At 32.2% G+C, this 22,469-nt stretch overlaps 1 protein-coding gene and 1 long non-coding RNA gene across 8 annotated transcripts in view; one reads left to right on the forward strand and one right to left on the reverse strand.

Moving 5' to 3' along the window:
• Nucleotides 1-7,257, forward strand: part of LOC143065155 (uncharacterized) — a 33,262-nt gene extending 26,005 nt beyond the window's left edge. For all 7 annotated transcript variants that reach the window (XM_076238546.1, XM_076238552.1, XM_076238550.1 and 4 more), the window contains one exon: nucleotides 7,041-7,257. In XM_076238546.1, the coding sequence (XP_076094661.1) occupies nucleotides 7,041-7,214 (174 nt within the window). In that variant the 3' untranslated portion in view covers nucleotides 7,215-7,257. The remainder of the gene's footprint in view (nucleotides 1-7,040) is intronic.
• A 5,808-nt stretch (nucleotides 7,258-13,065) lies between these two features.
• On the reverse strand, nucleotides 13,066-14,581 carry LOC143062478 (uncharacterized). Its single transcript, XR_012974774.1, has 2 exons — nucleotides 14,404-14,581; nucleotides 13,066-13,202 (listed from the first exon to the last, which is right to left on the reverse strand). It is a non-coding gene; the product is annotated as an uncharacterized LOC143062478 (long non-coding RNA).
• Nucleotides 14,582-22,469: the final 7,888 nt, after the last annotated feature.

Raw genomic sequence — 22,469 nt, forward strand, 5'->3', positions numbered from 1 at the left:
GTGGGTACACTGTTTTACCTCTGTCTGTCTGTCCGTCAGTCAGTTAATCCATCAGTACGTCAGTCTGCCTGTCCCATGAATATTTTTCGTCACATTTTTCTCAGGAACTACAATACACTGATTTCTTAAATTTGGTTTCAAGGTTTATACAAGTCAGCTATACCGTGTGATGTGTTTTCAGGTTCATCACTTGACAACTTCCTGTTTACCAATTTTTTTGCAAACACTTGTATGATTTTACGTTTGATAGCCAAGTTGAAAATTTTCGTCACATTTTTCTCAGGAACTACAATACAAGGATTTCTGAAATTTAGTTTCAGAGTTTATATCAGTCAGCTTTACCCTGTGATGTGTTTTCAGATTCATCACTCAACAACTTCCTGTTTACCGAACACTTGCATATTTTTACACTATTGAAATTATCCACTTGCGGCGGGGATATCATCAGTGAGCAGTAGCTCTCAGTTTCACTTGTTTTTTTTTTTGTTGGAAAGTTTTCTATAGCTTGCTATAGCTACTTTCCATAGGCGTCGGCCTTAACTTCTGATGAGACAGACTATCGCAATGTTTTGCTCCACGATAATGTAGTACTAGTGTTCGAATTCTGATTCTTGGATATTTTGAGTTGCTAATCTTTTGAAAAGATTACAGCTTGAAAAAAAAAGGAATAAATGTTCACCGACAATTCAGATGAGTTAACATCATTTTGAAAATAAATATCACAAACACTACTTTGCGGATCGGCTGAAGAGAAAATCAAAAGAAATCTACGCGAGACGGCGTTTCATTCATGAATATTTCATGAATGAACATTTTCCTGCACTATTTTTTACTATGTGCGATATTTACAACTGTTTATTATTGAATAAGTAAAAGCCCGAGTGTATCGAAAGATTCCGGTATGCGACAACAAGTAGATATTTGACCAAGTTGTCAGATAATTGACAAGTGATAATGGTTTGATTTTTTTAACAATACACAGGTGATAGAATATAAAATAATCGATAATTATATGGCTTGTGTCTCACGCCAAGGACGAGTAAAGGTAAATACTGGCTTTAATAGAAAAGTACAATGTTTTTGTCAAACTGACATCGATCTGAAAGTTTTGATGCCAAAAATCATTTGAAAACTTTATTGCGTTATTTAAATATCTAGCTGTTTCACATTCTAATGTGGATATAAGGACCTTCACTCGTTCAGCATGCTCAAGTGGATCAAACTGACAACAGAAAAACATTGTCTTAATGACAATTATCATAGCATCCGTATAATTTAAAAACAACCGAGTCATCATCTACTTCTAAACTTAGAATATTATAGTTCAGTGTATCAAGACCGAGGTCAAGCTAAAGACAAGTGCTGTAGAAATTATTAAAATGATCTAATAACATTTGTCCATGTACTAGCACAATGACTTTCTTAGTACTTAACAATGCAGTGGCAGATCCAGAACTTTTTATCCTCACACTTTATTCCTTTTTTTTTTTTTTTTTCAATAGTCAGGCTTTTACAATCCCTTTACATCACCACCTGACTATGGTGTTAAGGGGTTTCATATATACAACAAAAAAATGACTACATTTTTTTTTCTTCTACTGTGAATATATATTATTTGAATATCAACATTATAATAAAAAGGGGAAAAGAAACACACACACACACTCTCGCAATTGCATTAACAAAACATATATATCAACTTGTGTATTGCAAAGAAAAATGTTATCCTTGTAAAGATCTGCTCTTTATAAATTAAGTTTCATTTTTTTTTTATTTTATATGATTTGAATCAAAAGTAATTATTACTAATCAGTAAAAATGTAATCTACTGGGGGCCAGAATGTTTTAAAATAAGGTGTGGTACCATTTTTCTTTGCTATATAATGTTTATTTTCCTGATATTTTCTTATTTTTGCTAATAGTTCTATAATACTTGGTTTCTTTTCATACAACTTACATTTGTATATATAATTCTTTGCAATAATAATGATCAAATTCAACAGTAAACTCTCATTTTGAAGACCAAGAAAAATGTGCTTCTTAGATAATGTAAAGTTCACAAAATATCTTTTCAATTTTTGTGAAAAAGATTGCCATATAAAATGTGTTATTGGACATTCATAGAATAAATGCTCCATGGTTTCATCAGAAATCTTACAAAAAGTACAAAGCTTTGAATCTTTAAGTTTAACTTTATACAAGAATGTATTTGTTGCAATTATTCTGTGTTAAAATTTGTATTGAAAAGTCCCTAAATAAGTGTCTTTACATGATTTTCTTAAAATAATATAATATTCTGACCAATCTGCAATTTCATTACCTAGTAATTGCTCCCATTGTAAGAACTTTTCTGTTGGCAGTTGCACATTTCTGTCAACAAGATCTTTGTTTACAAACTTTGCCTTTTTGTTACACAATAATCTTTCCAAAAAATTATCAATACAGTTAAAAGTTTCAAAATTTACATGAGCAATGTTTTCTTTAATATGTTCTCTCATATACTTTGGAATCTTTGCAATGAGACCATAATACTTTAAAAAATTATTTGTTTGAAGTCTTGGTCCTATCTGATCAAAATTGCAAAAGTCCTTAGTCTCTAAGTTAAGGTCAAACAAAGACTGCACTCCCCTTCTCTGCCACTGAATAAAGTACGGAAAATCTACTAGAGGTGCAAAATTTAGAATATCTAATGACAAAATATCTTGAACAGAGATATTGGTAGTAGGCCTTGCTACATGAAAGCTAAAAAATACATCCTTCCAAAAAGGATTACTAAGACTATCAGAGATTTCTCTGAGTTTCTCCTTTTCAAAATGCAATACTCTTTCTCCACCATACTGTTCAAGGCTTTTTAATAACAATGATTGCCAACTACCATACAATTTGGATGAAAACCTCTTTATCCAGCCAATCTTAAGGTATATATTAAAATAATGGATATTAATCATATTTAAACCTCCTTGTAGAATATCTCCAATTAAAGTACTTCGTCTAATTGATCAGGTTTTCCATTCCATATGAATTGAAAGAATAAAGTATTCAATTCATTTAATTTTGACTCTGGCAAGTTGGGTAGTGCAGTCAACAGGTGGATTAATTTTGGAAGTGCCAAAATCTTAATAACAGTAATCTTTCCCATTAGGGTTAATTTTCTATGATGCCAACTCTTAAGAATGCCTGACACTTCCTTTATCTTTTTGGAGAAATTAATTTCTGGCATACTGTCAAGATCTCAAGAGAATTCAATTCCCAAAAGCTTAAAATTTGAAGAGCACCACTGAAGTTTTAAATCAGGACAGAGAATCAGATCTGAATACTTTTTATTCCCAACCCACACAGCTTTAGTTTTAGAAGAACTAATTTTTAACCCAGATACTTTTTGGAAAGAAGTCAAAACAATTTAAAGTCTCTCTCAAAGAGGTTTCAGTTCCATCTAAAACAAGGAAAATGTCATCAGCATATTGACTCAAAAGGGATTCATTTTCATGAACAAAAGTTCCCTTTATTTTGGGGTTTGACCTTATTTTCATAGAAAGTAACTCAACGCCTATAATAAAAAGGTAAGGGGAGAGGGGGTCACCTTGTCTACAGCTTCTCTCCAAATTAAAGAAGCTTGAAAGATGGCCATTATTTATAACACAACTTGATGCTTTCAAATAAAATACTTCAAACCATCTGCATATAGATGGTCCAAAATTGAAACTCTTCAATACTTTTTTCAAAAAAGACCATTCAATAGAGTCAAAAGCCTTTTCAAAATCTACTAGTAGTAAAAGACCAGTTTTGTTATGTTTTTCTAAATAGTGCATCAAATCATACAATAAATGCGTATTCTCACCCATAAATCTGTCCTTTATAAAGCCTTTCTGACAGTCACTGATAATAGATGGTAAAACAGGTTTTATTCTATTAGCAATCACAGCAGAAGCAATCTTGGTGTCAGTATTCATAAGGCTAATTGGGCGCCAATTAGCTAAATAACGTCTATCTTTATCTTCTTTTGGAATACATGTAATGACACTTTGATACTGAAATTTAGAAAATTTCCCATTTTCATAGCCAAAATATAACGATCTAAAAAGAAAAGGTTCAATATCTCGCCAAAAGACTTTGTAAAATTCTACAGTATACCCATCTGAGCCTGGACTCTTTCCATTTGACATACATTTTAGTGATTCTGCACATTTTTTAAAAGAAATATTACCCTCACACTTTATTCCTGGGGCAGTATGATTCTTTAAGATTGACCTATAATTAACAATGTGTCGTAACACAGAGGCAATGATTACTAGTATATCAAATGAATGGCTTAAAACAAAAATCTCAAATGTCATTGCTTCAATGGTAATTACACAGCAGCAACTAAAATGTGTTACAGGGTTATAAGCACCTCAGATCAACATTGTATGAATCTAGTGTGTATAAACGTTTTATTCCTGAGGTCATACTCTATTTTTATGCCACCACCGTATTGAGTTTTATCCTTGTTTTTTTCTGTAAGTATGTACGTCCCTTACTTGTACGTATGTCCATGCATCCCAAAATTGATTTCTGTTCTCTTACTTTAGTTTGCATGAACCAAATTTTATGAAACTTATACGCAATTCTTATATTAAACACAAAACACAAGTCAAGTTTGAATTTTGTTGGCGTCACTTTTACCATTCTAGATGTAATGGGGTGAAATTTTCAGTATACCCTATCAAGTATATTTACCCTTATATATAAGTTTGACTTGTAGCTTTCTTCGGTTATACATTTATCAGGTGAACATAAAAACGGTCTTTAGATTTAGAAGTATAGATATGTATATACAAATGTATATAAAACAGGAATGTGTCCATAGTACACAAGTGAGTACAAAAGTTCAGGGTCGGATCCGATACCAATACCAATAGTACATGTATATTCACCTATTACCTATTACCTTATCTGTACATTTCTCATCTGACAGGTGCACCACCAAACGGTGTATTTCGAATTTTGCTATATATACACGGGTCATAATTGCTGGGTTGACATAATGAATAAATTCAATCATTGTCAAATTGTTCCCTATGGTAGTATTTTAATCAGTAAGACTTTCTAAGATGACAATACGAATACTAAAATTTTTAAAATAAGGCGTATAGGTACAGTTTTCAATTTGTTAGCGGGCATGACATATAACAGCGAATCAAAGAATTCAACTTTATTTATAACTAAATGAATAAATATAGGACAATGCTGCATGTTGATTAAAAAATTAAAAAAATACTTCAGGGCCTTTTGTTTTCCAAATAATTAATATGACCAATAATTGATAAGTTCCAGGTCGACAGGTTCAAACAGAAAGATTTTGAAAGCAGAGGAAACTGCATCTTATAATGGGCATGACTTTATCATATGACAATCCCAATACTAAAATAAGGCTTACGCATAGTTATATACATTAGTTCAGTCACGGACCCCCAATATCAGGGGTGTGTTCTAAGTTTCAAATTGATTGGACTTCAACTTCATCAAAAACTATATCGACCAAAAACTGAAGGGGACAGACAGATGAACTGATGGACGGATGAACGGACGCACAGACCAGAAAACATAATGCCCATAAATGGGGCATAAAAAGTGATTTTTGGAAATTGCTGCGAGACAATGGTTTAGTTTGAAAAATCAAAACTGTGATTAGATACATATTTGAAATAATACACGTTTATAACCTATTTGAAATAATGCACATTTACAGTTGCAAACTTTCCAGAGGTGCTATCCAGCACTTTGATTTTTTTTTATTGTCTAGAAAAGTATAAGTGATAGATAGAAAGTGTAAAATTGCTGAAAATGTTGGTTAACTTTTTATAATCCTTCATAGGAACTAGTTAGTGCCCATAATGACAATTTTTATGGCCCCCCAACAAAGTTTTTTGCGCCATATAGTTTTACTTTTGTCTGAAGTTCCGTAATACCGAAATTCCATAATTCCCTCATTCCGCAAAAAACCATTATATGAAGTTTTTTTCTAAACGCCTTCAGATATTGGGCTGATTTTTGGTATGTGAGTTAACCATGATGAGTTACAGATCAAGTTTTAAGTTTTGTTCCGCTCTGCTAATTTTTGCCGAAATCACAGGCTTTGGACTTTAATAAACTGATGAAAATCACAGTTATACAGATTATTTTTCTAAACTCTTTCAGATATGAGGCTGATGTTTGCTATGTGAGTTAACCATGATGAGTTACAGATCAAGTTTAAGTTTCGTTCCGCTCCCCTAATTTTTTATGAAATTACGGGATTGGACTTTGATAAATTGTTGAAAATCACAGTTATACAGACTTTTTTTCTAAACTCTTTCAGATATTGGGCTAATTTTTGGTATGTGAGTTACTCATGATGAGTTACAGATCAAGTATAGGATTTGTTTCGCTCCACTAATTTTTGCCAAAATTAAGGGTTTACAACTTTGAAAATTGTTGAAAATCACAGTTATACAGACTTTTTTTACACCTCCAGATTTTGAGCTGATTTTCGAAATGTGAGACTACCATCATGTTTGTGTCCACATGTGTTATTGAAATTGCAGATTGTTCAACTTTTTGAGACGGGGCCATTCGTGTCGCTTTGACACATCTAGTTACTAATTATTTTACTATTTTGACTTTAATATTTTAAACTATAAAAGATAGATAGAAACTTAAAAAGCAAACTTAGTCAGCAAGACAGTTTCTACAAGTAAGTCTAAAGAGCTGAAATTATAGACTGTTCACTTACATGAGTCATTGCCCTTGAATTATCCTTTTTACTAAAACAAATATCAGTACTGTGGATTCATTATTATTCGTTTGATACCAATTTTCGTGAATTTCGTGGGTACCGGGAAACCACTTATTTAAATATTCAACGAATTGCAAATTTTCTAAAGGAATATATGCATACTTTGTCAAAACCACGAATTTAAATACCACGATATGCAAGTAATATCTAAATTATTACTATTTTATTATTAATTTTTTTAAAGTAATATTTACCTTATGTCTATTTTATCATTACTTTTTTGCAGGTAGTATTTACTTTACTAGTTTGCAGTAAAAAGCATTGGATGGAAATTACAGATACAGATTCTGTTAAAAAGGGGACAAGTTTCATTTCCTATTCAGAGCCAAAAGATTTGTTAATTAAGAAAGACCGTGATGAATTGGTGGAATCTATTGCTAGATTGAACAATATTTGTTAATTTTTTTCATATTTATATATTATATAAAGAATTTATGCAAGTTTGTTAATTTTTATATCACTTGATCATAGGTAATGCAATCTTTTGCAATACCTTACCATAAGTATTCCATTGGGCCAGAGTTTTTGGGATACGATTGCTTTCAAGCAATCTGTAGACTTATACCAGTGGCTCAGAGCATTGCCCTCACGTCAATCGTTTTGTTCTAAACATTAAGGAGCATCTCAGATTCTTATGATTGTCTTGCTTTAAGAGGTAAAAACAAACAAAGGGATTGAACTTAAACAACTTTACTGTAATGTTTTTTTTCATAATCTTCATGTTTAATATCTCTCTTGACTTATATGCGTGTTTTTAACAACACGGAAAATCAGAATTAAGCAGTATTTATATTTAGTGTTTTTATAAATTTAGAAACACGTCAGAGGGAATTCCCCAGTTTTAATAAAAATGCGAGAGTTCTCTGAATTCCAATAAATCTATTTCTGTCATATAAGAACTGAAGTGGAGTTTCTCTTATATGTCACCATTATAAAACTGATATTTGATATTGTGATTCCATAAAGAATTAGAGAACCATCTTGGTCGTTTAATTAATATTTAATATACGTTCTTACTCCAGGGTTTGTTTAGGTAATTAATGTGCATGGCTTCAAGGGGTATTAGATTGAATATTTTATAGAGGTAAACTGTAAACAGCAATAATGTTTGGCAAAGTAAGTCAACATGAATAAAATGGTCAATTGACCCCTTAGGAGTTATTATCCTTTATAGTAAATGTTTAACATTTTTTTGTAATCTGACATAAATCTTCTTCTCTGAAACTACTTAGACAAATTTAAGCAAACTTGGTCACAATCATTATTAGGGTATCAATTTTAACAAATGTGTCCAATGACCCTGCCTGCCAACCAACATGCCCAACATAGCTAAAGAAAGGAACATAGGAGTAAAATGCAGTTTTTGGCTTATATCTTTGAATTTAAAGTATTTATAGCATTTTTATAACTGGGTAATTGTTCTTAATTCTGCTGAAACAACTGAGACAAATTTAACTAATTTAGCCACAATAAGGATTAGGTATCGATTTTTAAAAATGTGTCCAATGACCCTGCCTGCAAACCAACATGGCAGACGGTTTAAAATAGAATGTAGGTGAAAAATGCAGTTTTTGGTGGAAGAAAACTTCGTCTTCTGAAGGCCAATGGTGCCGACTTAAAAATCATTAATTCTCCGTATGCCGCATTCGTTTCTGTGTATTACAATTTCTTAACAACTTTAAGCATCTGAATCATTTAATTTGTAAATTAGGATTGAAAGACAATTACTATATCGTAAATATGTACCCTTTTATTTATGTAAATTAGATTTCATCTCATCTACATGAACGTATTTGTTTACTTGTAACCGGATGTTTTTATTGTAGATATTTGTGGTACGCATGCGTGAATTGGGTATCGGGACAACTCGCCCTGTTTACATGTTCGCACTTGGTCTGTTCGTCCTGAGTTCTTTCGCCCGTATAACCCTGTGTTCATTCTCTTTACTCTTATCAAGGACGTTTTATGAATTTGTTGCATTTATTAAAAATTTTAATATTAAGGGTATTGTTAAAAAAAAACTCTAAAAAAAGAGACCCCCCCCCCCCCCATTATGAGTGGTGTTCTTTAAATGAAGGACTGTCCCTAAAACAAGGTGTCATTTTACTGTTGAAAAATAAGAAAGAACATTTTTAAGATTTTTAACTCAAAAGTGGGAAAATTCATTATATTTGGAACAACTTTTCTAAATGAGGGTTCAAATTAATAAAGAAGATATAAGTTAAGAAATATCACAAACTTCTTTTGACATGTTTTGGCCATTTAATACTTGATAAATGCATAGTTCTTGGGGAAAAGTTTCATCAAATAATATGAATATAAAGGTGCTCATTTTTTACAGTGGATTGTAATGTTGTTCCCAACCTTGTTTAAGGTCTATCTTTGTTCATAATTCAAAATTGGAAATTTCAACAAGCATCTAATATTCTTACACAAGAAAATAAACCCTGGTCTGCTAGCTACATGTTCATCTTTTCTACCGATTTAATAACTAGAATCATGCAAACAGACTTAAGAAAATGGCATGTAAGTTCATCATACAAATTTGGCACTTTTTTCTAGACAATCCAGATCATGCACTTAGCTAAAAATTGTAACCTTTAAAATTGTTGCGCACTAAAAAAAACCCACTTTCTAAAGTTGGCAGGTATGTAACAAGTCTTAGTATTTTTATGCCCCATTTATGGGCATTATGTTTTCTTGTCTGTCCGTCTGTCCTGCTTCCGGTTAAAGTTTATTGCCGAGGTAGTTTTTGATGAAGTTGAAATCCAATCAACTTGAAACGTGGTACACATGTGTTCCTTATGATATGATCTCTCCAATTTTGCTGCCAAATTAAAGATTTCACTTTATTTTCACAATCGGTCTGCTAGCTACATATTCATCTTTTCTACCGATTTAATAACTAGAATCATGCAAACAGACTTAAGAAAATGGCATGTAAGTTCATCATACAAATTTGGCACTTTTTTCTAGACAATCCAGATCATGCACTTAGCTAAAAATTGTAACCTTTAAAATTGTTGCGCACTAAAAAAAACCCACTTTCTAAAGTTGGCAGGTATGTAACAAGTCTTAGTATTTTTATGCCCCATTTATGGGCATTATGTTTTCTTGTCTGTCCGTCTGTCCTGCTTCCGGTTAAAGTTTATTGCCGAGGTAGTTTTTGATGAAGTTGAAATCCAATCAACTTGAAACGTGGTACACATGTGTTCCTTATGATATGATCTCTCCAATTTTGCTGCCAAATTAAAGATTTCACTTTATTTTCACAATCGGTCTGCTAGCTACATATTCATCTTTTCTACCGATTTAATAACTAGAATCATGCAAACAGACTTAAGAAAATGGCATGTAAGTTCATCATACAAATTTGGCACTATTAATAGACAATCCAGATCATGCACTTAGCTAAAAATTGTAACCTTTAAAATTGTTGTCGCGCACTAAAAAAAAACCCACTTTCAAAGGTTGGCAGGTATGTAACAAGTCTTAGTATTTTTATGTCCCATTTATGGGCATTATGTTTTCTTGTCTGTCCGTCTGTCCTGCTTCCGGTTAAAGTTTATTGCCGAGGTAGTTTTTGATGAAGTTGAAATCCAATCAACTTGAAACTTAGTACACATGTGTTCCTCATGATATGATCTCTCTAATTTTGCTGCCAAATTAAAGATTTTACCTAATTTTCACAGTCAACTGAACATAGAAAATGATTGTACGGATGGGAAATCCATGTGCTTATGACACATTCTTGTTTGAAGAAAAAAACATACGTCATAATAATAATGAAACAAAGCAGGCTGGGTTATTGGGGCTGCTTTTATGGTAATTCAAGTTACCTTATATTTACCTTCTTCCACCTCAGAGCTATCAGCTCTTTGATTGATTAATATTTCTGTAACTAAAGCAAAATTAAAACGGTTGCATTATTTCATGCATCAATTTTATTTTTATGCGACTGCAAACAAAAAATTTGGGATCATATAGTATAATTCGTCTTCCTCTCTGAAATTGTACTACAAGGTTCCATACAACAAAGGTAAGGATGGTATTGAGTGTTCAGGTAATTGTTCCAAGGAGAGGGGGTATCCATTTTTTTTTAAAGCATAACATTTGTTAGATCTTTGACCACATTTATTTTGTATCAGAAACCTATTTTGTCAAAAATTTGATCACACTAAAAATTATGATAGTATCAAGCTTCACTATTGTATCCAAATTTGCCCCATCTGTTTAGGGTTCAACTTCTGCTGTCGTATCAGGCTGCGGTCAGCGATGCATTTTATTTAGACAATAACTTAGATACTCTAATCAGTGTTCATGAAACTTTTGTGACTGGTTTTATTTATATCTATAAAATAAGCTCCCTTGTGTTTTGTTTTTTTTTATATAAATTTCAGAAATGACGTTGAGGAGTTGTGGAACTTTGTTTGTTAAAAAATTAAAGGGTGTAGCTGCTCTTTATTGGGAAATGTTTGTTTTATAGTCGTTGTTCATGTTTTACATTGGTGTTAGTTTGTCGTCCCCTCCCTATGAGTTAGATTATCCCTTTGGTATATTCCTCCTGGTGTTAGTTTGTCGTCCCCTCCCTATGAGTTAGATTATCCCTTTGGTATATTCCTCCTGGTGTTAGTTTGTCGTCCCCTCCCTATGAGTTAGATTATCCCTTTGGTATATTCCTCCTGGTGTTAGTTTGTCGTCCCCTCCCTATGAGTTAGATTATCCCTTTGACCAGTATATTCCTCCTGGTGTTAGTTTGTCGTCCCCTCCCTATGAGTTATCCCTTTGGTATATTCCTCCTGTTTTTCGTTAGAATTTTAATCAGCTTTCTTTTCTTATTTGAAGGTAAATTCGTGAAAAAGATACTGTTCTCTTGTATTTTAAGACACAGCAGATTGATTAGAATATAGGAATATAATTATATCTTTTTTTGTCTTTGGACTGGCATTAGAATTCTCCCCAACGTGGTGTGCCTGTTTATGTTGCTGTATAGAAATGAAGCCACATTTTGTTGGAATGAGACGTTTAAATGTAAAACAAAAAGTGCAATGCCTCTCTGCACAATAATGAACATTTATACTACCTCTACATGGTGGTCTTTCGCAAGGCAACATTTCTGTCACTAGCCAGTATGCCCTCATTTTTCAGGGAAGTCATCTGGAAGCTTTACATATTAATAACTGATTGAATGTTCCAACCTAGAAGTGCATTAAATATTTGCCACTAAATGTTAAGCGAGCAGGGATCAAGCATACATTCTGTTTTAGACTAAAATAAGCATAATTGATCAGCAAGACAAAAACTTCATTTAAGACTAAAGAAAGAAATTGACTGACGACTCCTTATTGCAATTGTTTATGGCCGATTTTCCATTTTCTATTGACTTTTACCTCAGAAATTCTGACACTACTCGGCAAAATTTAACCACACTTGGTCACAATCATAATTGGATTATCTACTCTAAAAAATGGAACCACTGACTCCTCTTGCCTACTAAGATGGCTAACATGAAAAAAGAACAGGAGAAAATCTGACCGGGGGGGGGGGGGGCAATGTCGAAGTGGCCGTTGTGGATTATGCACTAAGACCGGGGGCGAGCGGCACATGTTATTTAGAGGCTTAAGTTATTTTGACCGGTTTTTATTATTGAAGAATAAAGGCAACAGTAGTTTACCGCTGTTCAAAAGTAATACATCGAATAAGCTAGAACAAATATCGGTCAGAAACCATAACCAAGGGAAACACATCAATTATCATAGGAAAACAATGGAATAACAGAAACACAACTGCTACAAAACAAACGCCAACATTCATAGAAACGGACTGTTTGAAAACAACTGCCGTACTTCTGAACAGAACACGTTAAGAAATAATTCGGGAGGTGATCCTAGTGTTATGGCTAGCCATATTTTCCGCTTATATGGCAATGTTGTGAATACCGCTAAGATGACAACATTACGTGGCAGAAATACTGTAAAAAAAAACGAAAGAGCACTCATGACAGATATACACGAATAATTGATATACCTTACAGTATATTATAAGATGTAAACCGGCACAGAATAACAACGGACACCTTCCACACACTGTACATCACAATAAAACTATGCATCATACGAATGTATGAATACCGAGACACGTCTGATTGCAATGTGAAGCCACACTCGCCAAAGCAGTCATAATCGGGAATAGGTCACGTTCGGTACTAAGCAGACTAGACGACGGAGATGAATGAAGTTTAAATAAAAATCTTTTATATAGCAAACACAATTTTATTTACAATATAGTTCCCAATAAGGACAAATTATCGACCATACACCGTAGTTGTTTAGACGTCAGGATGTTGTAGATGACATCATTGTAGTAGTAGTTGTAGTGGTAGTCACTTCTACAAGAAAATATGTTATTAATTTTATGTTGTTTTTTTTAATTAATTCTCTTTCTTATTGTAACGGTGATTATAATACATCTGTACATTTTCCATTACGTTTTTTCTGTAGTGAACGTTTGTATTTATAATTGCACTAAAACGTAAAGAGTGCAATATGTTTCATTTCTGTAAGTATTAAACTCATCAAAGATACCATGATTGAAATTTTGTATTTGCGCCCTATGCTCGTTTTGTCTGTTTCTGGAGTAAAACTGTAAAGGACAATAAATACCATTGGCTTTGATGTTTTAACCATACTGGCAAAGGTTTAAGGGTTTTTACAGGGGATGTTCGAATATCGTTTTGAAGGTTGGTTCCCTGCAAACCTTGCACAACCTACCACTTTTAATCCAAAATGTATATACCAAGTCAGAACTATGATAGTTGGTTAATAATTGGTTCTCAAGGATCATTGGAAAGTGTTTTCTACAGAATCAAGTCAAATCATGATAAAAGGCATTGAATGCAGTGACGTTAAGTACATACTTTGTGAATGTTCATCCTTGTTATTCGTAGCCTATGTATGATTTCGTTGTTGTTTTACATTTTGAACACCGTGATTTTTTCCCACTTTTAATAAAAAGCATATGAATCGAATTGCATCAAGATTTTCCTAGAAAACAATGTTGAATAGATACTTTCCTTCTTCAGGCTGTGAATAAGGCTTTTCTACCTCAGGCATAGATTACCTTAGCTGAATTTGGCAAAACTTTTAGGAATTTTGGTGCTCAATGCTCTTCAACTTCGTACTTTATTTGGCCTTTTTAACTTTTTTGTATTCGAGCGTCACTGATGAGTCTTTTGTAGACGTAACGCACGTCTGGCGTATATACAAAATTTAGTCCTGGTATCTATGACGAGTTTATTTACATTCTTTAAAAAAAGAAGTTTATAGCTCGTATGAAAAAGCTTATATATTTTCAAATAAAAAACACTGCAGAAAATTTGATTTTGCTTTCTAACCCTGCCAGAGTTGTGTCCATGCCGATGGAAATTCCAAAAGAGGTTTTAACGTTAAACGTTAGATAATTTTACTCTCCAATTATTGACTAAATCGTATCAAAAACATACATGAACTACATAGTGTAATTGAACCGCTTCCAAATGATTTTGCGTCGACAACTACTTAAATGTCATCTGCCGTGTTAGTTATATTCACCATAAGAGAAATATCAACACGGCCAAATGGTTATCAAAGTATCACAAATGTTAAGCAGATAATTTTTTTGACGATCTTCCACATGATTCCGTAGGAAGTTCATGCCAATCATCGACCGTGTGTGTATTCGACTGATGGCTACTTGACGAAACAACTTTTCTCTTTCGAAGCAAGAACATTTAATGCATATCCCTCATAAACACTGGTATTAATGGGGACCCGTAGTTTGCAAAGGATTCGTTTAAATTTGTCAGCGATTGTGTAAATATTACTTCCATGGTCATTTAAAACATGTAATTAGACATTTACAAACGTGTTACTAGTATTAGATTACTTATAATAATTATTAATCATTACTTGGACATCGAGAACACATGCATTTCCACCCTTTACATCGTCCTCTTTTACAGCCTGTGGCATAGCAACAGCCATTGCAACCACAATTATTCTTCCATCTCCTAGCACACATAGGTTTACTGCAAGTTTTCATTTCTTTCTGGGGAGTTGAAACTTGAATGCCTGTGTCATCGGTCAAATACACATTTATAGCAGTTTGATGCAAAATGGTGATAATAATGTTAATTCCGGAAATTATTGAATCAATGAATGCATGTATATGAATATTGGATAAAAATCTGAACTTTTAATTGACTGACAACAATCAAGCAACATTTGAAAATTTAGATTTTAAATTCTAATAAATGTTATATCTCAAAAAGTTATGCCTCCATGACATTGCATTTTATTCATCAAATTTATAGATTAACTTGCACATGTGACAATAGTTCGATTAGATTTTTGAAGAATTCTGTATTTTCATTCTTTTTTCATCATTTGCAACACATTTACAAATATACTTACAAAGGAAAAAAACAAAAAACAAAACCAATAAAATACTTTTCCGCATGTCTTTCAATTCTACTCAATATCTTCTTAAAATAACACCAGGAGTTCTATCTAAAATGAACCATTCAAAATAATTTTTTAGTTAAAAGGTTTGTATTAATATGATGTATGGAACAGTTTTATTTATAAAATTCTGATTGCTTGATATTAATGAATGTGACCACAAATTTTTATTAAATTTTAGCAATCTACATGTTCCCTTCTAAATATCCAATATTTAAAATCCAGGAGATATCAATTTTTGTGTAACTTGAGCATTATTAACCTCTATAATAATTTAAAGAGAAATGAAAAATAGCAAAAAGTACAATCACAAAAATACTGAACTCCGAGGAAAATTCAAAATGGAAAGTCCCTAATCAAATTGCAAAATCAAAAGATAAAACACATCAAACAAATGGACTACAACTGTCATATTTCTGACTTGGTACAGGCATTTTCTTATGTAAAAAAATGGTGGATTGAACCTGGTTTGATAGCGCTAAACCTCTCACTTGTATGACATGTAGTCGCATCAAATTCCATTATATTGACAACGATGGGCGATCAAAACACCTACGCTCCATGTTGAAGACCGTACCTTGACCTATAATTATTTCTTTTAATAAATTGTGACTTGCATGGGAGTTGTCTCATTGGCACTCATACACATTTTCCTGTATCTATTAATAGGTAAAATTGTCAAAATAGGGGTACAGCAGTCACAATCTCAATCAGAATGAAAACAAACAAATATTTGATAAAAAGGCATATATCGAATTTAGCAACTACGTTCATTGCTTACTTATTTTTGTATTTTATTTATGTATGTTAAAATCAACCCATAAGGGAGTAAAATATTTTAAGTCCTTTTACCGAACGGCCAGATTAGCATCAGCTGTTGTGTAAAATCGCGCGTTTGATTTCAGAATTTAAACGTCACATAGGTAGAGATATACAATAATTTTTCGTTCAAATTTGGTATGCAAAAATTGAAAAAGAACAACAATATCATGGTGGGATTTTTAAAGTACAGAGCCACGTCATATGTATCAAAGAAACACAAAACGTCACACGCACAAAACACACTAGCAAAAATGACATTAAATTTGACGGGATGCAAAAGTACCGATCCATGTCAAATGGATATCGACAAATACAGACCAAACAGTACAAGTTATATTAATAAAGACAAATACAAGAACAATATAACATGATATTAAGATTATAAACAACTTCCCTACGCATTATCTATACACCAAGACCTTCATGTATTATTTGTAGCAAACGGATATTTAAAATGACAGGTAAAAGATTAATTGACTACACAAAGAAAAAAAAAACCAAAAGACCAACTACAAAAAAAAACATAGAAAACTAAAGACCTAGACCCCTTAGAAACTATGGTTTGACCTCCAGTACTCCGGAAGAACAAACAGATCCTTCTAAAAATTCGGCATCCGTCATGTTGGTCATGTGTACATAAACACAATACCTGTGGCAAGTCAAATTCAGTAAGTCACATTTGGGGGAAGAGAAGACCGGTTTATGGTTAATACTTTGGAACATATCCGTCGTCATCTATGAAACAAATATTCAATAACGGTTAACCAACTCGTGATGGTGGCCGCAAAATTTTAAAAAGGATGATTTAAACTGTACTACGTGAAACTCTTGTTTTACTAGTTCCATTGTAAGCAACAACCCTCTACCAAGAAAAAACCATATAGGAAATACCGGCCTTGGAATAAGGAAGCAACTGTGAGTTGTATACCTTATATTCAGGAGGGCCTTTTCAATAGCTACTGAAATGTTGCTAGAAATGAAAAGTTCACAATTTGGAAGCTGACATTATCTCTTTTGTTTTTGTTCTTAAACGAACCTTATTGTCAATTTCTACATGTAAATCAAGATATGAGGCAGACTTAAATGTATCTGATATGTCCTTTATTTCAAGTTCGTTGGGATAGATGCGATAAAGATTATCACCAATCTTGGAATTATTTAGTAAAAAGGCATCATCTGTATAGCGGAACATGAAGTTGCGGTTCATCTAGGTTCAGCTATGCTCTAAAAAAATGTTGATGCTAACTTATTTTCATTCTTCCTAAGAAGCTCTTATATTGAATCAGCCTCATTCAAATAAAGTAACGAGTCGGCAAGGACAGTAGCACAACTGTTTACCATTGGAGTAACGATTGCTGGTTGAAAAAGAATTCTTGACAATAAAAAAACCAAGCATTTGAGTTGGTTTTTTTTTTTTTTTTTTTTTTATTTAATAAGAGTGATATTTTACAAAGAAAGATGTATTCCTTCTTTTGACAAGTTATTTGTATAAACATTTGCACGTTGACCATCTTATTGTATAAAACAAAGCAGAACCAACTCGTTTAATTTGATGTTAAGTTTGGAATGGGAAATACGTGTATAACGCAAAGACATGTCAATTTATTTAATACTATTGCAAGAGGAAAGAGTATTAAACGGTTTGTAACAGATCTTAGAATTGTTTAGTACTAACCTTTGAATTATATAGTTTAACAATTACTTTGAAGCCCGGCGTATAACATTGAAGTCAACGATTAAAAAAGATGTCTCGTGGAGCACGTGGAAGACTCCTCTTCATACCGTTGTTTGTAAGGTCACTTACATATAAAATTATGTAATACATGTATCCAATACAGCGGGGAAAGGCTAAGATCTTCATATTTTATTGAAATTCCAAACGAATATAGAACAGACCTATGACTATACAGGTTTTTTTTTCTTGGTAAGAGTCCTAGGTGTATATACTAAGTTTCTAAGTTTAAAATGATTAACACTTTAGATAGCATTTGCATACCTTTAAGATTTTTTGGTGAGGAAAACTAGCCGGGTCCGAAAAAATAAATGTAACCTGTAATATATAATAATGGTGTAAATTGAACATTAAATTTTCTATCTCTCGTTGTATGCAATGTTTAATATAACGTTCTACAGTAAACTTTATAGAAAAATTACTTTCGTGGCCTGAATTGAATGGCCACTGATGTCGATATCCTATAACAATCGCGTTCCTAATTCTAGGTCTGTTTGATTTAATAATTTAGGTTAAAAAAATAGTGAATCATCGTTTTTATCTGTTTTTAGTGGATTCAATCGGCATAATAAACATAATGGTTCACCTTTGTTTCACTTGCATTGTTAACGTTATTTTCATTTTAATAACTGAACACGAATAATAATGCATAAAAAATTTCTAGCTTGAGTTTAATTGAATGTCACATATAAATATGGAATCAATGAGGTCAAGTTGTTCACTTGGAAGTTCAAAAATTATCAGCGATGATTCTTAGATTATTTTGACAAAATTGAACTAAACTGGCTGCTTATGTTTTCCTACAATGATGGAATATTTTATATATCAACAAAATATAATTCAGGTAAACCACATTCGAAAATGTGAATATGGAAATTTAATTGCGATTCGATATTTTCAAAGTATTACTCATGCTCATAGGGTTATAAGACGCCGTATTAATAAAATTGAATTATCATTCAAAAGTGTGTGCAGGATCTAGGAATTGACTATTTTCAAATAAATTGTTTTATGTTTCCTAATGTTTATAAATATTTATATGCAACTATTGTTTTTGTGAGACCAAATTTCAATAAAAGTTTGGCAAACATTGCTACTTCTTGAAGTAGATAATAGCTGCTCTTAAAAACGTGTATTCATCATTAAATAATTTTCCGGTTTGTGGAAGTAATTTTATGAATTGTTTACTGTGATAGCATTCTCAGGGTTATTAGTTTTGTTTTCATTTGTAATGCTTTTCTGTTGTTTTTTTTTTGTTCTTATTTTTTCTTCGGTGTTTCCACAGATTTAACCCTGATAGTCGTTGTTTAAAAAGTAGACGCTTAAACCATTTGTTCTGATTTCAAAAATAAAATGCTTCGTGTGTTTTCTGTTAAATTATATTTGTCTTACCAGTCAAGAGATTCAAATCCACGCAATAAATTTGACAGAAACACATATTTTATACAGATTTATTTCTTAAAAAAAGTGGAGTATTTCATTAAATATCAATTTGAAACAGATGTTGCTTCTAAAAATAACTGAAGCATAATTTAAAACATATTCTTTATTTTATTTTATTTAACACATAAACTTAAATCCTCATTATTTAAGCAAGTCCATGTTCTTTTTCCGTGCGAATAAATGCACAAGAATTGTCATTATGCAAAGTAAATTTAATATTAATGTTAAACAGGAAACCCTTCAAATTACTACTGGCTATTTATAATATTGTTAAAGTAAACATATAACAAATTAATTTTGATTCAATGATGACTTAAATGCCCTCTGGTATTTTACAACAAGAAAATCCTCCTTAAGTAAGCAGTTGTGGTGAAATCCGAATTCAAATAAGTTAAACATGTTAAATGATAGCTTGGTAAAGGATATATAATGATTTACGTCAGAGGTATTTTTCGTTTCTTCCCCAAGAGTACTTATATCCCAGAAGCCTACACTCATATGTTTGCCTGCAATTTTATTGAAACCGTCATTTTCTGTGAATTTACGGTTTGTCAAATGTTTAAACAAATCGAAAAAAAAAGGATTTCTATGTACCCCAAACATAATATATGTTCTTAAATTGTTAACATTCTATTTTTGTGAATTATACTCAAACCACATCTTCAAATTCATAAGCATGATTTGGCACAACTTTTTTAATGAGTAGTTTCCAATGCTACTCAATTAAGTTATTTATATGGCTGTTCAATCGTCATGATACATGTACGAGCATCACAAATAAGTCAGCAGTCGAAACATGGATTTTACATACTTGATTAACAAGATAAGAATCGTCAAACTCAATGTGATATTGGTTTCATTGGGTACCATAGTTTATTAATTCAATTTTAACACTTTTACACATTTTTAAAACCACACCATATCCCTATATTTGATGCGTAATACTGATTTGTAAAGAGTAGGAGGAAATGAGGTTATTATATTAATAGTACCTGAGATTTTATAACGATTTCTCTTAAACTATATTCTAGATAATGTGGTAAGGTTGGTCTGACTTCGCTTGATCTGACTGAGGTTGAGCAAATAAATTGAAATGTCATCAAAATCCCTTTAGAACCTTCAGTAATATCCGCGTATGCGAGCTTCAGAAAAAGAAAAACAACGTTCAAGGATCATTTTGACTTGTTTCGTAACGGCTACGAATACATCTTTTTTTTTGAAAAAGAAAAGATCATATGTTGAATGTTTCACGCACCTGATAGAGATACTTAGAAATGCTTAGCGTTTAAATTCTGGATTGTTATCAAGTAAGGAAAATCAATCCTTGCTCCTTGAAAACAGAGCATAAACATGAGCATTTTTCATTGTAACTTTGCGAAATAAAAATCGAACATAAGAGAGCGGTTCGTTTGATTTGATTTGAATTACAATGTACTAATGTGTGTTTATATAGTAATTATATGTTATAAGATAGTACAAGCTTTTTCTCCTAATTCATAATACTTTGATAGTACTATTTGCCAGCGTAATTTAACCTCAACTCTAGCAACAACATATAACGAGTACAACAATCTTGTTGTTTGATACCTTATGATCTAAACATATTTTTATAAATAGTTACAAATCTGCCCTCTTATATTTTAAAAATAACATTATATTTCTATTTCAACATAATCATAGTAAAATCAATCCTATCATAAAATATTCATTGCATAGATGTTTTAAATCATTTCGTCATGCCTCTTCCTGTAAAAATATGCGTGTTTATATATTTTATATTCTAATGCATATTGTTTAGGATAAATTATTATCATATAATAATATCAAATATTTCCAATTCAGCTCTCCTTTTCAATTTAAAATTTTGTTTCAAATAAAAAAGTAATAAATTTGTAAACGTGAACTACTAGTAGTTCTAGGAACAAGAGATTGTAAATGGAAGAATCAATTTCAGCTTATGAAGGGATAAACGATGATATCTTTTTCTGTTCAATTTTCTTAGCTTGTAGATCTTATAAAATAAAATAGCAATACTACTGCTGTTCAAAGGAAAATCAAAAAGACAGATAGATTTCAAATAGTTAGTGTAGAGGACACGATAATCTGGCGTACTTAATTATAATCCTGGTACCTTTGATAACTATTTACACCACTGGGTCGATGCCACTGCTCGTGGACGTTTCGTGCTCGAGGGTATCACCAGCCCAGTAGTCAGCACTTCGATGTTGACATGATTATCAATTATATGGTCTTTATTTAATAATTTCCTGTTACAGAACTTTGAATTTTTCGAAAAACTTAGGATTTTCTTATCCCTGGAATAGATAACCTTATCCGTATTTGGCACAACTTTTTGGAATTGTAGGTCCTCAATGCTCTTCAATTTTGTACTTGTTTGGCCTTATAACTATTTTGATCTGAACGTCACTGATGAGTCTTATGTAGACGAAACGTGCGTCTGGTGTACTAAATTATAATCCTGGAACCTTTGAAAACTATTTCTTTCGTACATTACACACCAGTTGATCTTACTGGTGTCACTATATAGTGGACCAGGAAGTGAATACTGTTTTGGGTTTCCTGATGAACAACTTTTAAGGGTTTTTTCTTTGTTGTGTTTTGTGATCTGTTGTTTTTAATTTCTTTTTAATTAGTTTTCGTAAACATTCTTTATTCGACTTTCTTATCTGTAGATTGTTGTATTGTTTTACGTGGCGAAAGATACCAGAGGGACAGTCACACTCATAGATCGAAAAAAACTGACAATGCCATGGCTAAAAACGAAAAAGATAAAACGACAAATAATAGTAAACAAGACACAACATAGAAAACTAAAGACCAAGCAACACGAACCCCACCAAAAACTGGGGTGATCTCAGCTGCTACGGAAGGGTAAGTAGATCCTGCTCCATTTGTGACACCCGTCGTGTTGCTTATGTTATTATAAACCCGGTAAATAGTCTTATTCGGTAGACCAATCTTAGTACTGGGGAAATAAAAGAGATTATATGATTTGATAATTAATTGATAATATGATAACATAGAGACAGAATGATTTGCAGTAGACTCCGGGGTAAGACAAGGATTAATCATCTCTCCTCTCTTATTCCTAGTTGCAATCGATTGGGTAATGAGAAAAACCACAAATGACGAGAAAAGA

Source organism: Mytilus galloprovincialis, chromosome 2, assembly GCF_965363235.1.
Source record: "Mytilus galloprovincialis chromosome 2, xbMytGall1.hap1.1, whole genome shotgun sequence".
In the NCBI taxonomy this organism is placed as follows: Eukaryota; Metazoa; Mollusca; class Bivalvia; order Mytilida; family Mytilidae; genus Mytilus; species Mytilus galloprovincialis.